Genomic DNA, 16,455 nt, shown 5'->3' on the forward strand with positions numbered 1-16,455 from the left:
AGCTCAGCTTCTTCCCACTCCTTTTCGAGCTACGTATGTACTGTATGTATTTGTTATTAATTTTTGTTAAAATCAACATTACTGGTACTATTGTTATTTGTTTTTTCCCTATTCTTGCTGTTTTTGTTATTACTGCTCAAAATAAATTAATCAATCAATTAGCTCAAACAAAAACTTGGCTGATGTTGGTCTTAACACGGAGCAGCTGGATTTAGCCATGTGAAATGAAGCAGACAAGAGGGCGGTGTATCCACCCAAAATCAATAAAACTAAATGCAAACACTTTCTAAATAAACCATTACAACGCCACTTTAATTAAACGAATACCCGAAGCAGCAAAACTTAATTCGAATCTTTTTTTCTAATCGAATACTCGAGTTAATCGATTAATCGTTGCAGCTCCTCCTTGTTACAGGAGTGCTGTCAGCATTGCTGCAGAGATTGAAGAGGTGGGGCTTCAGCCTGTTAGTGCTCAGCGCATACGCCATACTATACATTAAATTGGTGTGCATGGCTGTCACCCCAGTAGGAAGCCTCTTCTGAAAACTGTACACTAGAAAGCCTGCAAACAGTTTGCTGAAGACGTGTCAACACAGCACATGGATTACCGGAACCATGTCCTACGGTCCGATGAGACGAAGGTTAATTTGTTTGTTTGCGATGGTCTCAAGCATCTATGGTGGCGACCAGGTGAGGAGTACAAAGATAAGTGTGTCATACCTACAGTCAAGCATGGTGGTGAGAATGACACCCCCCCACCACCACCTCTTTAATCCCTGCAGCAATGCTGACAGCACTCCTGTAACAAGTCACGTGACATTTTGGAGGGAAAAGACAAGCAGTACTCAATTTGGACATTTAGGGATGTAGTTTCTAAGGGGTGTACTCACTAGGGTTTAAATATTAATGGCTATGTTTTGAGGGAAAAATAATTAACTCTATTATATAAGCTGCCCACAGACTACTTTTCATTTTGTCAAAGTGTCATTTTGTCAGTGTTGTCCCATGAAAAGATATACTTAAATATCTGCAGAAATGTGAGGGGTGTACTCACTTTTGTTATAGACTGTCACATGGCCCAGAACAAAGGAAAGGCTGACTAGACAGACGTTATTCTATTTGGTGACCTACTATAATAAGGAAAGCATAAATGTAAACTGTGCGCACAATAATTCGAACAGATGCCTTGATTAGCTTTTTGTGTTTTGATGACGTCATCACAAGAGGACTAAGGTTCTTCAGACGTTTTGGTGGTAAACTTTCGCCCTTTTAACCGAAAATTGAAAATCCAGTTTTGGCTATTTTCGACCAAAAGTTTTCGGTCATATCTCTACTTACAACAATTAATTGCCCGCGTCTCACCAAAACTCAGTTGCAGCCTTGTTCAGCTCTTTTTAATTTTAACTAAGCAAATTTACAGCAGTTGATCAACCAGTCATTGTTTTTAATGATTACAGGAAATTGATGCTAATGAAAAATGGTAATTACATTTTGTCGCCTTAGGTTTGGTATTCACCCCGTGGCTGGTCGTATGCCCGGTCAGCTCAACGTGCTGTTGGCCGAAGCTGGCGTCCCTTACGACATTGTCCTGGAGATGGAGGAAATTAACGAAGACTTCCCTGGTAAAATGAGCTGAGTCATCCGAATATACATAACTTTGTAACATCCAATTATTAGTACAGTTCTATTATGATGTAAAGGAATGTAAAGGGCACATCTTATGGAAAAAGTACATTTTACAGGAAATGTCTTTTCAAGCAAGGATAATGGGCTTTACAGCTCCAAATGTATGTCATTCAGCAGGGCCGACAACCAAAAGTGGTATTTGCCATGTGGCAAAATCGAATTTTCCATGTGGCATTTTTTTGCCATGTGGCAAAATTGATTTTGCCACGTGGCATTTTTTTTTTGCCATGTGGCAAAATGGATTTTGACATGTGGCATTTTTTTGGGGTATGTGGCAAAATGAATATTGGTTTGTTGCATTTTTTAGGGGTGGGGTTTGTGGCATTTTTGAAGGCCATGCACATACATGCCATTGATGGATATGCATGTCCAAATTTTCCATTCATTTTAAATAGCAGGAAAACATGTGTGGCTGTGATTTTTGACCATACGCTTAGCATTACAGCGCATTGACATTCAACTGGCAACCAAGTCAGGCTATGCCATTGACGGCTATGCACGTCCAAATTTTCCAAAATCCACATCCGTTTTGCCACATACCCCAAAAAAAATGCCACATGTCAAAATCTATTTTTCCACATGGCAAAAAAATGCCACTTGGCAAAGAAAAAGTGTCACATGGCAAAATCCATTTTGCCACGTGGCAAATACCACTTTTGGTTCTTGTTGTCTCTCCATTTGAAACTTAATGGAAGGTGCCAAGAATAAAAAGTTCTTGGTACTAAATGTAACTAAATTTATCGTCACCAAAACCGGAGCCTGCTTAGAATAGTAAGAATTTGGAGAGGTCCACAACCCTTTTAAATATTTGGAATAATTTGATAGCCAAAATATTTAGTGAAGTAGTCCAGTAATTTTGGGATGCGAACTCTAGCAAAAAGTATAGAATCACCAGTCTCGGATGAGCACTCAGACATTTTATTATGTAGAACAAACTCCGATAAAAAGCTTGAAAAAATAATGAATGAGTTCAAAAGTGCAACTCCTTGGCATTCAGAAACACTAAAAGAATTGAATAAAAAACATTGTGGTGGTCAGTAAATGTTAATGTGTAAATGTTAAATATAGAATTACTCCTTTCTGAAGAAAAAAATATGGAATCACTCCATTTTGAATAGAAAATACAGACACACCCTGTCAATTGTCTTTCCTTAATTGGGCCCCTGCCTCAGATTAGATCTGCTCGTTAGTCAGCAGTTAAAAACAATGATGTTACCACACCTTGGAGGTTCTGCAGGACCAAGTGGATTCACAAGAATCATGGCTCAGACAAGAGAGATGTCTCTTGATACCAAGGAGAGGATGATCAAACTTCTTGAAGAAGGTAACGCTACACGTATGGTTGCCAAAGATGTGGGTTGTTCACAGTCAGCTGTATCAAAAATCTGGACCAAGTACAATCAGTATGGCAAGATTGTTAAAGTTAAGCATACTGGTAGCCATCCACACGTCATGACAAACAACCAAAGGCCATATGTCTGAAGACAGACATGTACAACAAGACAAATGAAGAAATGGGAGGAAGCTGGAGTCAAGGTGTGTGACAGAACTATGAAAAATCGCCTGAAGGAAATGGGATTTTCATACAGGAAAGCTAAAAGGAAACCATCATTGACACTTAAACGGAAAAGGATAAGACTGCAATGGGCTACGGAGAGGCAATCATGGACTGTGAATGACTGGATGAAGGTTATTTTCAGTAACGAGTCAAGAATCTGCATTGGACAAGGTGATGATGCTGGAACTTTTGTTTGGTGCTGTTCCAGTGAGATTTACAAGGATGACTGCCTGAACAAAACATCAAAATTCCCTCAGTCCTTGATGATATGGGGCTGCATGTCAGGTGAAGGCACTTGGGAGATGGCTGTGGTTAAATCTTCAATAAATACACAAGTTTACATTGGAATTTTTGACAGCTCTCTTATCCCTTCAATTGAAAATATGTTTGGGGATAATGAAATCATTTACCAAGATGACAATGCATCGTGCCACAGAGCTTAAAATTGTTAAAAGCATTTCTTGGAGACGGACTCATCCAGTCAATGTCATGGCCTGCAATTAGCCCAGATCTCAACCCTATTGAAAATCTCCGACCTGCAAGGATGATCTGGCACTTGCAATCAAAGAGAGTTGGCACCAAATTGATGAATACTCATCAAGTCCATGCCTCAGAGACTGCAAGCTGTCATAAAAGCCAGAAGTGATGCAACTAAATACTAAAGATGTGTTTTGATTGTCATTTCTTTGTTTGTTTCTCATGATTCCATACGTTTCCCTGCACTTAAAAGTAACATTTAATGACTACCATTATTTCTTTCTTTTAGTGTTTCTGAATCCTAAAGAGTTGCACTTTTCAACTAATTCATTTTTTTTCTCCAAGCTTTTTTATGTGCGTTTGTTCCACATAAAAAATGTCTGAGTGAGTGCTTGTCCGAGACTGGTGATTCCATGCTTTTTGCTAGGGGTTTTAGTTACACCAATGTATCTTTGTAATCAAATTTTAATACTTTAGCCAACTAGCACGGAAATCTTTGATTTTACAATCCATGTCACCACAGCAATTTCATTTTAGCCATTTTTCATAGCTGTTGGAAATCTTGGAATGAAAAATGCGGAACATTCCACAAATCTATGATGAAAAGAAATGCGTGTAGACTCGATACTTCAGTCGTCTTTTGTGTCCTAACAGAGACCGATCTCGTCCTGGTGATCGGCGCCAATGACACGGTGAACTCCGCCGCCCAAGAAGACCCTAACTCCATCATTGCCGGCATGCCCGTCCTGGAGGTCTGGAAGGCCAAGCAGGTGAGACACATCTGGCCCACGCACGCTCAGTCGTAACATTTGCGTGCCCCGGGTCCAAAATAGATAAAAGAGGAACAGACGAGTGGATGTTACTAGAAACACACAAAGAAAGGAAGAGTTAGAGAGATGGTTACAACTCCAGGTGCAGTCCCATCCTGATCCCATTAGGGCTGACTGTGTCCCTGTGGAATGGCACTGCTCTAAAATCTGGGTTTCACACTCATGGCCCAGAGCAGCTCAACAGAATCATGGCACACACTACCTTTTCTCCAAAGAAAAAGCATTAACCCTTTAAGGTCTGGGCCTATTTTGTCTTATTTTGCATGCCTTTGAAGTTGCCTTTATATTTCAAAGAAAGAATTGTTTACGATGGCCTGGTTTGGTCCCTTTTTTTGTGACACCTTGAACTTCATGTTCAAACTGTTGTTTCCTTCACTGACCAATTATAAATCATCATTTTGGGCCCAAAAAGACCAAAAATTCCAAAATGGTTTTGTCAAAATTTTTAATATTGATGTCCAATTGACAACCAAACATGTGTAACGAACCGTTTTGAAACTGTAATATTTATTCAACATGTTAGGATGAACATTCAACCAAAAAAACTTAGAATAAATAGTCTTATATTTGACAATTCAACATCAACAACAGGTATAGCCATAGGCGTTTTTTGCCTTTATACATGCTCTAGTCAAAACAGGTTATATACAGCAGACCAAACAGTGAAGAACAGTGAAAAAATATACCATCTAACACAAAAAGTGTTTAGAGGCCATCTCTATATGAGTTTAGGTATTGCGGCCCATCACCTGATGAAAACTATGTACACACAATCAAGCTTCTTGAACACACATTTATATACACAAATTGAGAAGACTGATTGTGGGGAAAAAAAAAATATATAACATTGGGAAAAAAAGTATTTTCAAAAATATTTATAATAAATAAGTTAAATTTTTTTCAGGCATGCCACTCCGAAAAGCAGTTTCGTCCTGGAATTAGACACAGGGCTACATCACACAGCCCACACTTCCATGGGGTGTCGGTCCTCTTTCCACCCTTCCATTTTCATTTCACTTTACTTTCATTGTCACTATAAATGTACATGAAAAAAAAGTCAGTATTTATGAAAATAATAAAGTATAAAATAAAAATATGTACAAAAATAAATAATAATGGAAATCTATATGTATGACAATAGAAAGAATACCATAGCTAAATATGTGCTACATCCCTAATCTTCATATAGAAGGAAGACCACAAATTATACTTAACAAGGGTTAAATAGGTTAGTGTGAATGGATTTTCTGAATGAATTTGAGCTTTTTAATTGCGGATGTTTCAAAAATTGTTGAAATCAAAACTAGTGCTTCAACGATAAACTCGAGTAAGTCTAAAAACAACACTGTGGATTTATGACCCAGTGAAATGCAAGCAGAGGGGAACAAGTTCTATAGACCCTACCCACGTGACGTCACAACTCCTTCCTCCTGACTGGTGCCGCCCAATTGTCCGTCAACACATCATGTTTCCCTGTTACGGCTACGTACATTTCTCCTATTTACGACGTGTTTTTCTGCTCATTAACATTAATAATCAAAATGGTGAAGGCGTGTGTGGCGGTCGGTTGCAATAACAGAGAAGATAGACAGAGAAGACGGAGAGACTTGAAGTTCTACCGGATTCCGAGAGACCCGGAGAGAAGAGAGTGAGATGGGCTGCTGCAATTCGACGAGAAAACTGGGCTCCAAACGATTACCACAGATTATGTAGTAGTCATTTTATATCTGGTAAGATGCATTTAATATATATTTAGAGGGTTTTGGGCTGACAACCACAATTAAGATCATTGCTAGGCTAATCGCCGACAACATACACGTATGTATGTAGTGAGAGTGCTATCGCTAAACCATATCAACATTAAAAGCCCTAACTCCATTGACAAACGACATGAAATACATTAGACTTGACAGTGGATGTTAGCAATAACAAAAGATTTTGAATTGAAAATTTCGTAACTCACCTTTCCAAGCACAAGATAGATTCCTGCCGAATTTTCGTGGACGAGGACCTGTTTCACCCAACCAGCAACGAAGTATTTATAAGCCTCCAAGCTCTTAAAGTTTTTCAAACTTTCGTGAGAATAGTCTGATTTTGTGCGGACAAGATAGTTGTACAGTTCAGGGTAGCTAGCAGATGTCAGGCAAATACGGCGGAGACAGCGGGTCGAAAAACATCGATTTAGGCATCAAATATGGATCTGGCGAATGGATAAACTGAAGCTTTTCCACATAACGCCTTTTATGCAACGCATCGAGTGAGTTTACGGCATCCGAAAGCACCGGGTTTTCCATGAAATGCATTATAAATTGCTCGATCAATTGAGACCATTGATAATACAGACACAAAATGACAGACAAGTGGGCGGAACCATACAGCGAGCACGTGATTTTGTGACGTCGGTGGGTAGGGTCTATACGAAGATAAGCGTCACAATTGATAACCCGACTCATGTCGGTCCCTCAGCTTTTTCCGTGGCCAATCAGCAGCGGTGACGTCGTCGGTCCGTCCTGCGTCGATCAGCTGTCGTCACAGTGGGAGGGGAAGCAGTCAGCTGGTGGAGGCGACGATCAGCTGACTGGAAGAACCTCAGAAAATTAACTATTAAACGGCCAGGGGCCGTCACAGAGCTGTTCCGTTTTTCCTCCTCACATAACGTTGTGTGTTACTCCCAAACAATTCAACGTTGGTTTGATCAGTCCACAAAACATTTTGCCAAAACTTCTGTGGAGTGTCCAAGGGCCTTTTTGCGAACATTAAACGAGCAATGATTTTTTTTTAGACAGCAGTGGCTTCCTCCGTAGAGTCCTCCCATGAACACCATTCTAAGCCATAGTTTAACATATAGTTGATGTGTGCACAGAGATATTGGACTGTGCCAGGGATTTTTGTAAATCTTTAGCAGACACTTTAGGGTTCTTTTTTTGACTCTCTGAGTTTTGCACTGAAATCTTGACGTCATCTTTGTTGGACGGCCACTCCTTGGGAGATAAGCAATAGTGCCAAACTCTCTATGTGTGGACAACTTCTTCGACTGTCGATTGATGAACATCCAGACTTTTAGAGACTGTTTTGTATCCTTTCTCAACTTAATACAAATCAACAATCCTTGATCGATAGTCTTCAGACAGCTCTTTTGACCGAGCCGTCAGACAATGCTTCTCATCAAGACAATTCTTACCAGGTGTATGTTTTATAGTGGGAAGGGCAGCTTTAAACCACTCATCAGTGATTGGGCACACACCTGACTTAAATTGTTTGGTAAGAATTGGTTTGAATTGCTCTTTGTCTCCTTAGGCAGAGGGTTCACTTACTTATTTTTCCCCCTTCTGTCATTGTTTGCATACTGTCCTCATTAAAATATGAAAACCTTTTAAATGTTTGGGTGGTTTTAGTTCAAGCAGACAGTTTTTTCATCTGTGTGATTTTGACAAAAATCACATCACATTTGATGGGGGTTTTATGCAGAAATGTGGGAAATTCCAAAAGGTACAGATACTTTTTCACACCACTGTACACTGTATCTACACATTTCAGTTATGTTGCGACTGTAGGAATGAAACTGTTATAAACTGAGAACCCACTTCAAGCTTTCTCCCCAGAGGGAAAAAAAGGGGGGCTGTTCACACAAGCCACGCACTAACAAGGGCACGCACTGTTTGGGGAAATGCTTTTAAACAGTCCGCAAAGCGAAACATGACTAAGCCATTTCGGAGAATAAACTTCCTGAACTTTTCAACTCGAAACAGCAACAGAGTGGGTTTTTGGCATGGACAGGATTAAATTATCACCTAAAATGAAACTGGGGATGTGGGGGGGCATAATTCATGCAGCAGATGTTATTGACGCTTTGATCTGGAAGGGCTCTGGAAGCTGCGGTGATGCTCGAAACTCAAATTGCTCGTATCTAAAATGAGGATTTACCAGTAATTCGCCCCAGCACTACATAAATCACAATATTTTGGAACTGGCATTGTGTTATGTAATGTTACCGTGTTCAAAAATTACATACAGCAGTCGCAATTACATCATGAAAGTTATAATATTTTGTCTTTCTAAACGAACTGTAGTCTTTGCTGTTTTCCTCACGCTTACCAGCTACTCCATATTATTAAACAAGTAATGAAGAAACTCTCACTCTTTTCATATTGGATTTGGCTTTGCCTGAACTCCTCCAATCACTTTCTCTTTCTTGAGCGGTCTTTTTTTTCCCCCCTCGGTGCTTGGCCGGGTGCCGGGGGTTTCAGAAACATGCCGTCTTGTAGTATAACGCTGGTATAACGGTTGGCTGCATAGACTAGTGTTAGAAAAGCGTAACGTCATCAAAACACGGAAATACTGGGAATTAATGTGAAATAAGAGTTTGTTTGTTTTTTAAATAATTTTTTTCTACTAATAAATTTCTATTAATTGAAAATAATGTGCTGTTTTCCTGCTGAATCTGTATTATCATCACGAAGATGTTGATCTCCTTGTTGACTCTCTGTGTTTGTCTTTTCGAAATTGTTGGAAACCCTTATTCATGAACTAAAACATTTGAAGTTTACAGATGAAAACATTCTGAGTAACTGTCGAATAAAAGATCAAGTTTTTATATCCAACACGGCCATATGGCAAAATGGATTTGGCAGTGTGGCATTTTTTTCGCCATGTGGCAAAATTGACTGTGCCACGTGGCATTTTTTTTTTTTTTGCCATGTGGCAAAATGAATTTTGCCATATGGCATTATACCCCAAAAATGCCAAATGCCAAAATCCATTTTGCCACATACCCCCAAAAAATGCCAAATCAATTTTGTCGCATGGCAAAAAAATAAAAAAAAATAAAAAAAAATAAAAAAAAGCCACATGGCAAAATTGATATTTTCGCCCAAAAGACTAAGACAAAAATTAAAAGGGCCGCCAAAACAACACTGAATGCAAAGAATGGCAAAGCTTATCGTTATTATCTTGAATGGGCATTTCTAATGGCATATGCTCCGATTTTTGGGGTAAATCGTGGTGACGAAGTGCTCGCTGGGTGTGGAAGAGACAGCGAGAACTAAAAGTGGAATTTGGTATGTGGCAAAATATATATATATATTTTAAATGAATTTTGCCTTGTGGCAAAATGGATTTTGCCATGTGGCATTTTTTTGCCACTTGGCAAAATGAATTTTGCCACGTGGCAAAAGGGTTAGGGTTAGAAAAAAATGCCACATACCAAAATCCATTTTGCCACATACCCCAAAAAATGCCACATGGCAAAATTTGATATTTTCGCCCAAAAGACTTAGGCGAAAATTAAAAGGGCTGCCAAAACAACACGGAATGCAAAGAGACATACGGCATTTTTTTTTTTTTTTGCCACATACCAAAAAACTGCCACATACCAGAATCCATTTTGCCACATAACTCCAAAAAAATGCCTAAGAGCCAAATCAATTTTGCCGCATGGCAAAAAAAAAAAAAAGCCACATGGGTAAAAAAAATGCCACGTGGCAAAATCGATATTTTCGCCCAAAAGACTAAGACGAAAATTAAAAGGGCTGCCAAAAACAACACCGAATGCCAAGACTGGCAAAGCTTCTCGCTATTATCTTGCATGGGCATGTCTAATGGCATATATTCCGATTTTTTTTGTAGGTTGTGGTGATGAAGCGCTCCCTGGGTGTAGGTTACGCCGCCGTGGACAACCCCATCTTCTACAAGCCCAACACGGCCATGTTGCTTGGCGACGCCAAGAAGACATGCGACGCCCTGCAAGCCAAGGTGCGCGAAGCTCAGTGAGGTGTGCTGACTCAATCTACCGTCTCCTATCGAACCCCTTCAAACCCAGTTGCACAAAAAAAAAAGGGAAACGATTAAGGGGTTCAGCAGCATTATGTCATCTTAACGCGTTAAACCCTTACAATAAGACAAATGGCAGCGTTCATTGTACACATTTTTGTGCGGTTACATGTCTATATAATTTAGATGAAGGAAGGCTTTACCATTTACATTGTGCAGATTCACAATAATGCACAAGAATGAGAAATGTAGATTAATGACATGTTAGATGTGTGAAATTACACCTAGGAAATAGATGTCAAAATTCTCGTGTTTTTGTTTTCTTGAAGAATAAGCAAGTTAATGATATTTCAGACGATTTCGCACCAACTGGCCTGCCATTTTTTTCTCCCCGACAATCTTTCAAAACAGTTTTGTAAACCCCCCTTCTTTTGCAGTTGTTTTTACTGTACCAAGAAGTTTTTGTAAATGTTTTTAGAAACCATAGTCCATAAAAAAAGAAATCTTCTCTGTTCAACAAAAAGATGTATCTACAAATTCATTTTTATCTGAAAAACAATTGGAAAAATTTGTTCTTGGGATATAAACGTGACGTATGTGACGGCTTGCATTTTAATGGGCAGTGGCGAGATCCTCTGTTTAGATAATGCTGTGCACTCTTGTGGATAAGCGTTTTTTTGTTTTTGACTAACGTGAAGCCAACATTTATATCCGCCTCTTAAGGAAACTGACTTTGTTCAACAGGCCCCACCCACACAGTTAGCATTCATCACGTCAAGCTGTTACGTTGAAGCCCGACTTTATGTCCACGTGCCCGATTCGATTAATTAATTGTATGATTCAATTAACCCTACTTTATTTATGAGGCACTTTCTCAACAGCCACTGCTATACAACTCAGTTTATAGAACTCCCGATTGGATATAAGCCAAAAAACCTAATACAACGTGTTGTACATAAACCCAAAAAAATAGCTGTTCTTCAAAACGAATTGCAAATTTATTGAGCTTAACTCATTTGCTGCTAGGATAGTCGTCAATGGCCGTCAATAAATTCAAAAGAAATACCACAAAACTGTCCTCGGGCAGTGATTCTGTCATGTACAACTAAAGAGTACCACACTTTGAGAATCAATGGTTCACGCAAGCTGAAGATATGTCAATTGATGGCAAAAAATTTTGAAATGTTTCATAAATGAAGCCTCGTTCCAATGTTTGTCATCAACGCTTAACACTGAGTACACCTGTGTGGAAATATGTATATTTTATAGCGCTTGATATTATTTTTTTTCCTGGTTTGAGGAACAATAAGAGGGGTCGCTCCATTTCAAGTCTTTTGTAAATGTGCTGTAAGAAGACCTGCTGATGTGTACTAACCCTTCCGCCGTGTTGACCACCGTTTCTCTCTACCTCTACCAATAGCTTTTCCCATCCGACCAATCACACGTCATTTCCATACTTAATTTCGGGACCCGTCATCGTCTTTCGCGTGTCGTTGAACCATCTGACCTCACTCAGTTTGTTGAAGCCTAGTTCAAGTTAGAAGTTACTGTACTTATATTAGTTTGGCATGACAACGGAGTTAACGTTGCCGGCGGAACATTTAAGTCGGCCTAATATTTGGAAGTTGTTACCCCAAAACTAATACAATTTTACAAAGGCGATTTTCTATGTGCGCTCTCTGCCCGTCCCCCGGAAAGTATTTTTGTAAAATAATCCCATTTGTGCAGCAGGAGCTATTTCAGATTTGAAGTTTAAATGCACCATGCTAGGGAAATGTACTGTGAATGTTCTTTTCCGCATTTGTTTATCATGGCGCATCATCCCTAGTGAATAAAGTTGTATTTACACTAAATTCTGGATTATTGTGTCTTGTTTTTTCGTGTGCTGTGAGAATTAACGCTGCAGGAAGTGGCCGGATGGATGAATGGATACAAAAAAAAAAACAACCCTCAGGTGTGAAAGTGGGCTGGAATGGTCCGGAGCACCGTTCCACAGTGCTTCATTTGTAAATCATAAGGTACCGGAACGCAAAATATGACAGCGCAGGCATGATGAGACGGGCGTAGTTCCCGGAACATACGCAGAAAATGGTGCTGAAAAAAACCACGCAATTGCCCACTTGCTATGTTTGTGGGATTTACAAGCCTCAATCTCAGATATCTATGGTATAAATGTTATGACAACAATTTACAATTTAGGCTATACTCTGCACAGCACAAGCAATTGCCCACATAATCAAAGGTGGGACTTAAGGCAATGTACAGCCTAACTTGTAATGTACAGTCTACCTTGTAAAACATTAAAAAAAAAAAAAAAAATCAGAGATTTCAATAAATAACACAATCCCATTCTTTTGCGAGTTTCATCCTCCCTGTCTTCTCTGCCCTCAAAGTTCCCACCGCCTAAAAATTGTACAGCCCAAACCCGAATGTCCCATAAAGGTACTGGCTTGTTGCTTAAGCTGTTGGTGGTCCACCTAGCTGACTGCTGCCGCTGTAGCTGGCCCCCACTCTGGGTGGCGCTGAACCTGACCAGCTGCTGCCACGGTAGCAGCCTCCTGCCCCGGCTTGGATGGCTGTACGTGAACCTGGCTAGCTGCTGCGGCGCTAGCCTCCTGTTGCATCCGATCCTATCCGTTAGCATGATCGCTGCAGCCGCCCTCATCGCCGGTTGTTGCTTTTCTGACTCATTTTAAACCATCTTCCTTCTTTAAAAAAAAAAAAAAAAAGACAGTAAATGCAAATGTATTTTTGGCATATTGAAGCACCATTTGATCCTGGCTGCTTGCTCCCCAGATGCCGCAAATTTTGGCTGTCACCCCAGGAGGAAGCCTCTTCTGTAGACGGTACACAAGAAAGCCCGCCTGTCTCATCGGACCATAGGACATGGTTCCAGTAATCCATGTGCTTTGTTGACATGTCTTCAGCAAACTTTGTGGGCTTTCTTGTGAACAGTCTTCAGAAGAGGCTTCCTCCTGGGGTGACAGCCATGCACACCAATTTGATGTAGAGTGCGGCATATGGTCTGAGCACTAACAGGCTGACACCCCCCACCCCCCACCCCACCCCACCTCTTCAATCTCTGCAGCAAACCTGACAGCACTCCTGTAACGAGTCACATGACATTTTGGATGGAAAATGACAAGCAGTACTCAATTTGGACATTTAGAGATGTACGTAGTTTCTAAGGGGTGTACTCACTTTTGTTGCCAGGGGTTTGGATATTAATGGCTATATTTTGAGTTGCTTTGAAGGTAAAATAAATGAACTCTATTATATAAGCTGCACACAGACTACTTTTCATTGTGTCAAAGTGTCATTTTGTCAGTGTTGTCCCATGAAAAGATATACTTAAATATCTGCAGAAATGCGAGGGGTGTACTCACTTTTGTGATACACGGTATGTGTGTTATTGACTGCTTTACAGTCCATTTGCATTGTTTTTTTGCATCTGCACTAATATGATGTACCGTATTGGCCCGAATATGACGGCCCTGATTATAAGATAACCCCCTTTTTCAAGACTCGCTTGAAAAAACACCTAATTAATTTTTATACAGAAAATAATAACAGTACATCCGAAACAAATGATTATAACAATATATTTGAGAGAAAAAGCATGTTATTTTGCCTCATTCAAATCTTAATATTCGAACATTTAAATATGTAAAGTACAATCACATTTGTAAATGAAGGGCTTCTGGTTTTTGAAATGTAAATAAACCAATCTATTGTGATAGAACAACAAAATTGCAATAACTGCATTAACCATCAAAGTGAAGTCTAACTGTAACTGTAGTCTTGAAACACATCTGAATAAGGAAGAACATTGCAATAAATTAATGCAAACTGGTTAAACTTGAGAGTAGCTGAGATATGTCATGACAGAACATCGCTTCAATGATATCTGGCGCCATCTAGCGTCTGGTGATTCCATACTTTTTGCTAGGGATTGTATTAGGGCTGCAGCTATCGATTATTTTAGTAGTCGATTAATCGATGAACTAGTTACTAGAACTAATTAGTTCGAATAATCGAGTAATCGGATAAGGAACATGAAAAATTAAAATACCTGGGATGAGCCTCAAACGTTATAAAAAATAAATAAATGAGGATCTATGTACAGCAAAAGAACAACTGGCTAACTTACATAGCAAAAGTCGGCTAGCTTAAATGCTATAAAATGCTAACTTTTTTTTTTTTTTACAATGCTCTTAACAAGTGGTTCAGACTCATATTCCCACAAAAAAACGACTAAATATACCTATAAACTAAATTACGAATGCATTAAAAAACATTAGCCCAAACAAAAACTTAGCTCATGTTGGTCTTAACAGGGAGCAGTTGGATTCAGCCATGTGAAATGAGGCAGACCAGAGGGCAGTGTATCTACCCAAATCAATAAAACTAAATGTAAACACTTTCAAAATAAACCAATACAACGCCACTTTAATTAAACAAATACTCGAAGCAACAAAATTTAGTTCGATTATTTTTTTCTAATCGAATACTCGAGTTACGCGAATGATCGTTGCAGCACTAGATTGTATATTCAAGTGTGCCTTATAGTCCGAAAATTGCGTTATGTAATAATACGATTGTCCAGAGTTGAATTAAATTCATGCTCATGCAGTGGTAAGACAAGTATGCGTGTGACGCAAAACGATCGCATGAGTGTGCCATGAGGGTTGCGTTACTCCCCGAGATGTAAATACCAGTCTGTGTGACATAGTCACCTCCCAGCGCCACTTGATTTGCCATTCATCATTGAAGTGCTGTCTCAAGGTACTCCGGTTAGGGCGGGTGCCCATAGAGATGAGACGGGGAGATAGAATGATGAGTGCATGCGTGTGCCATGAGGGCGGCTTCATCCTGTAACAAGCGGCACTCAGACAGGCTCTTATCTGCTGTGTGGGTGCACAACATCTGAAGGGAGCTGTCACTCAAGTAACGATAGGGATAGGAGCATTTTTCCCCCAAAAGCTTGAGATTATGTATCAGGTAGTCATCTCAGTGGTTTCCCCTTCAATGCTCTCAAAGGTCTAACACTGTCAGTGTTATTGGTGTCGCTCCGTAGCTAAGGTGATGGCCTCATGTCTTGTCCCCCGTTGTCCTTTTGCCACTATTTATCTTAAACGCAGATGGATGGCTTGCATACCTCAGCCACAATAAGCCTCCATCCTCAACTGTTAGGCCTGCAGCTTTGCGTGCACTTTGATGGGGATGCAAATTATTTGTGGGGAGTGTGTTTTGCCAAGGAAACGCATTTGATCTTGACTTCCAGACGTATTTATATACATAACACACCTGCCATATCCCCTCTACATGTTCCAACATTCTAGGATATTTCTTCACCTTACCGCACTCACCAACAGAGTTGTTAATAACGCCGTAATAATATAACGGCGTTACTAACGGCGTTATTTTTTTCAGTAATGAGTAATCTAATTTAGGGATGTCCCGATCCAGGTTTTTGCACTTCCGATCCGATACCGATATTGTTTTGCACTTCCGATCCGATACCGATACTGGCCGATACCGATACCGGCCTATCTGAGCATGTGTTAAAGTTATTTAGCCTCCTTACTTAGTTGTCAGACTCATGTTGAAAAACGTTTTAGTACTCTTGATAACAACTAGCCAGCTGAATTAGGTGAGTCTGAATAACACACAACGGTTGGTAACAAGAAACTGACCTGTTTATTCAGTGACAAACACAAAACATTATAAATAACAAACAGAAATGGCATAGTCAGTCACTAAAACGTGCAAATAATATTGTAAACTGTCTTAAAAAAGCAAAACACACAAATAGGGCTGCAGCTATCGAATATTTTAGTAATCGAGTAATCGACTGAAAAGTCTATCAATTAATCGAGTAATCGGATAAAACAAATATATTTTTAGGTGAAGAGCAATTATAAATATACATGAGAAAACAAGACATTTCATCTAATCTTGAACCATTTTCAGTCAATCAATGTCTTTATTTTCGATGTATATTGTTGAAAACAGCCAACAATTGCATCTCAGATGTAACTAGAATTTTTAAAAAAACTAATTCACTGCTTTCACTCAAAAAACTTTTAGATCTTATTTAAAAAAAAATATATATATATATATATATATATCTGA

General features: G+C 39.5%; 1 protein-coding gene across 1 annotated transcript in view; it reads left to right on the top strand.

Annotated features, from left to right (window-relative positions):
* nnt (nicotinamide nucleotide transhydrogenase) overlaps nucleotides 1-12,181 on the top strand; it is a 75,759-nt gene extending 63,578 nt beyond the window's left edge. Inside the window, exons 20-22 of the mRNA XM_057819021.1 lie at nucleotides 1,504-1,622; nucleotides 4,376-4,491; nucleotides 10,177-12,181. Of these exons, the coding sequence (XP_057675004.1) occupies nucleotides 1,504-1,622; nucleotides 4,376-4,491; nucleotides 10,177-10,320 (379 nt within the window). The 3' untranslated portion in view covers nucleotides 10,321-12,181. The remainder of the gene's footprint in view (nucleotides 1-1,503; nucleotides 1,623-4,375; nucleotides 4,492-10,176) is intronic.
* Nucleotides 12,182-16,455: the final 4,274 nt, after the last annotated feature.

The sequence above is a fragment of the Corythoichthys intestinalis genome, chromosome 17 (genome assembly GCF_030265065.1).
Source record: "Corythoichthys intestinalis isolate RoL2023-P3 chromosome 17, ASM3026506v1, whole genome shotgun sequence".
Lineage (NCBI taxonomy): Eukaryota > Metazoa > Chordata > Actinopteri > Syngnathiformes > Syngnathidae > Corythoichthys > Corythoichthys intestinalis.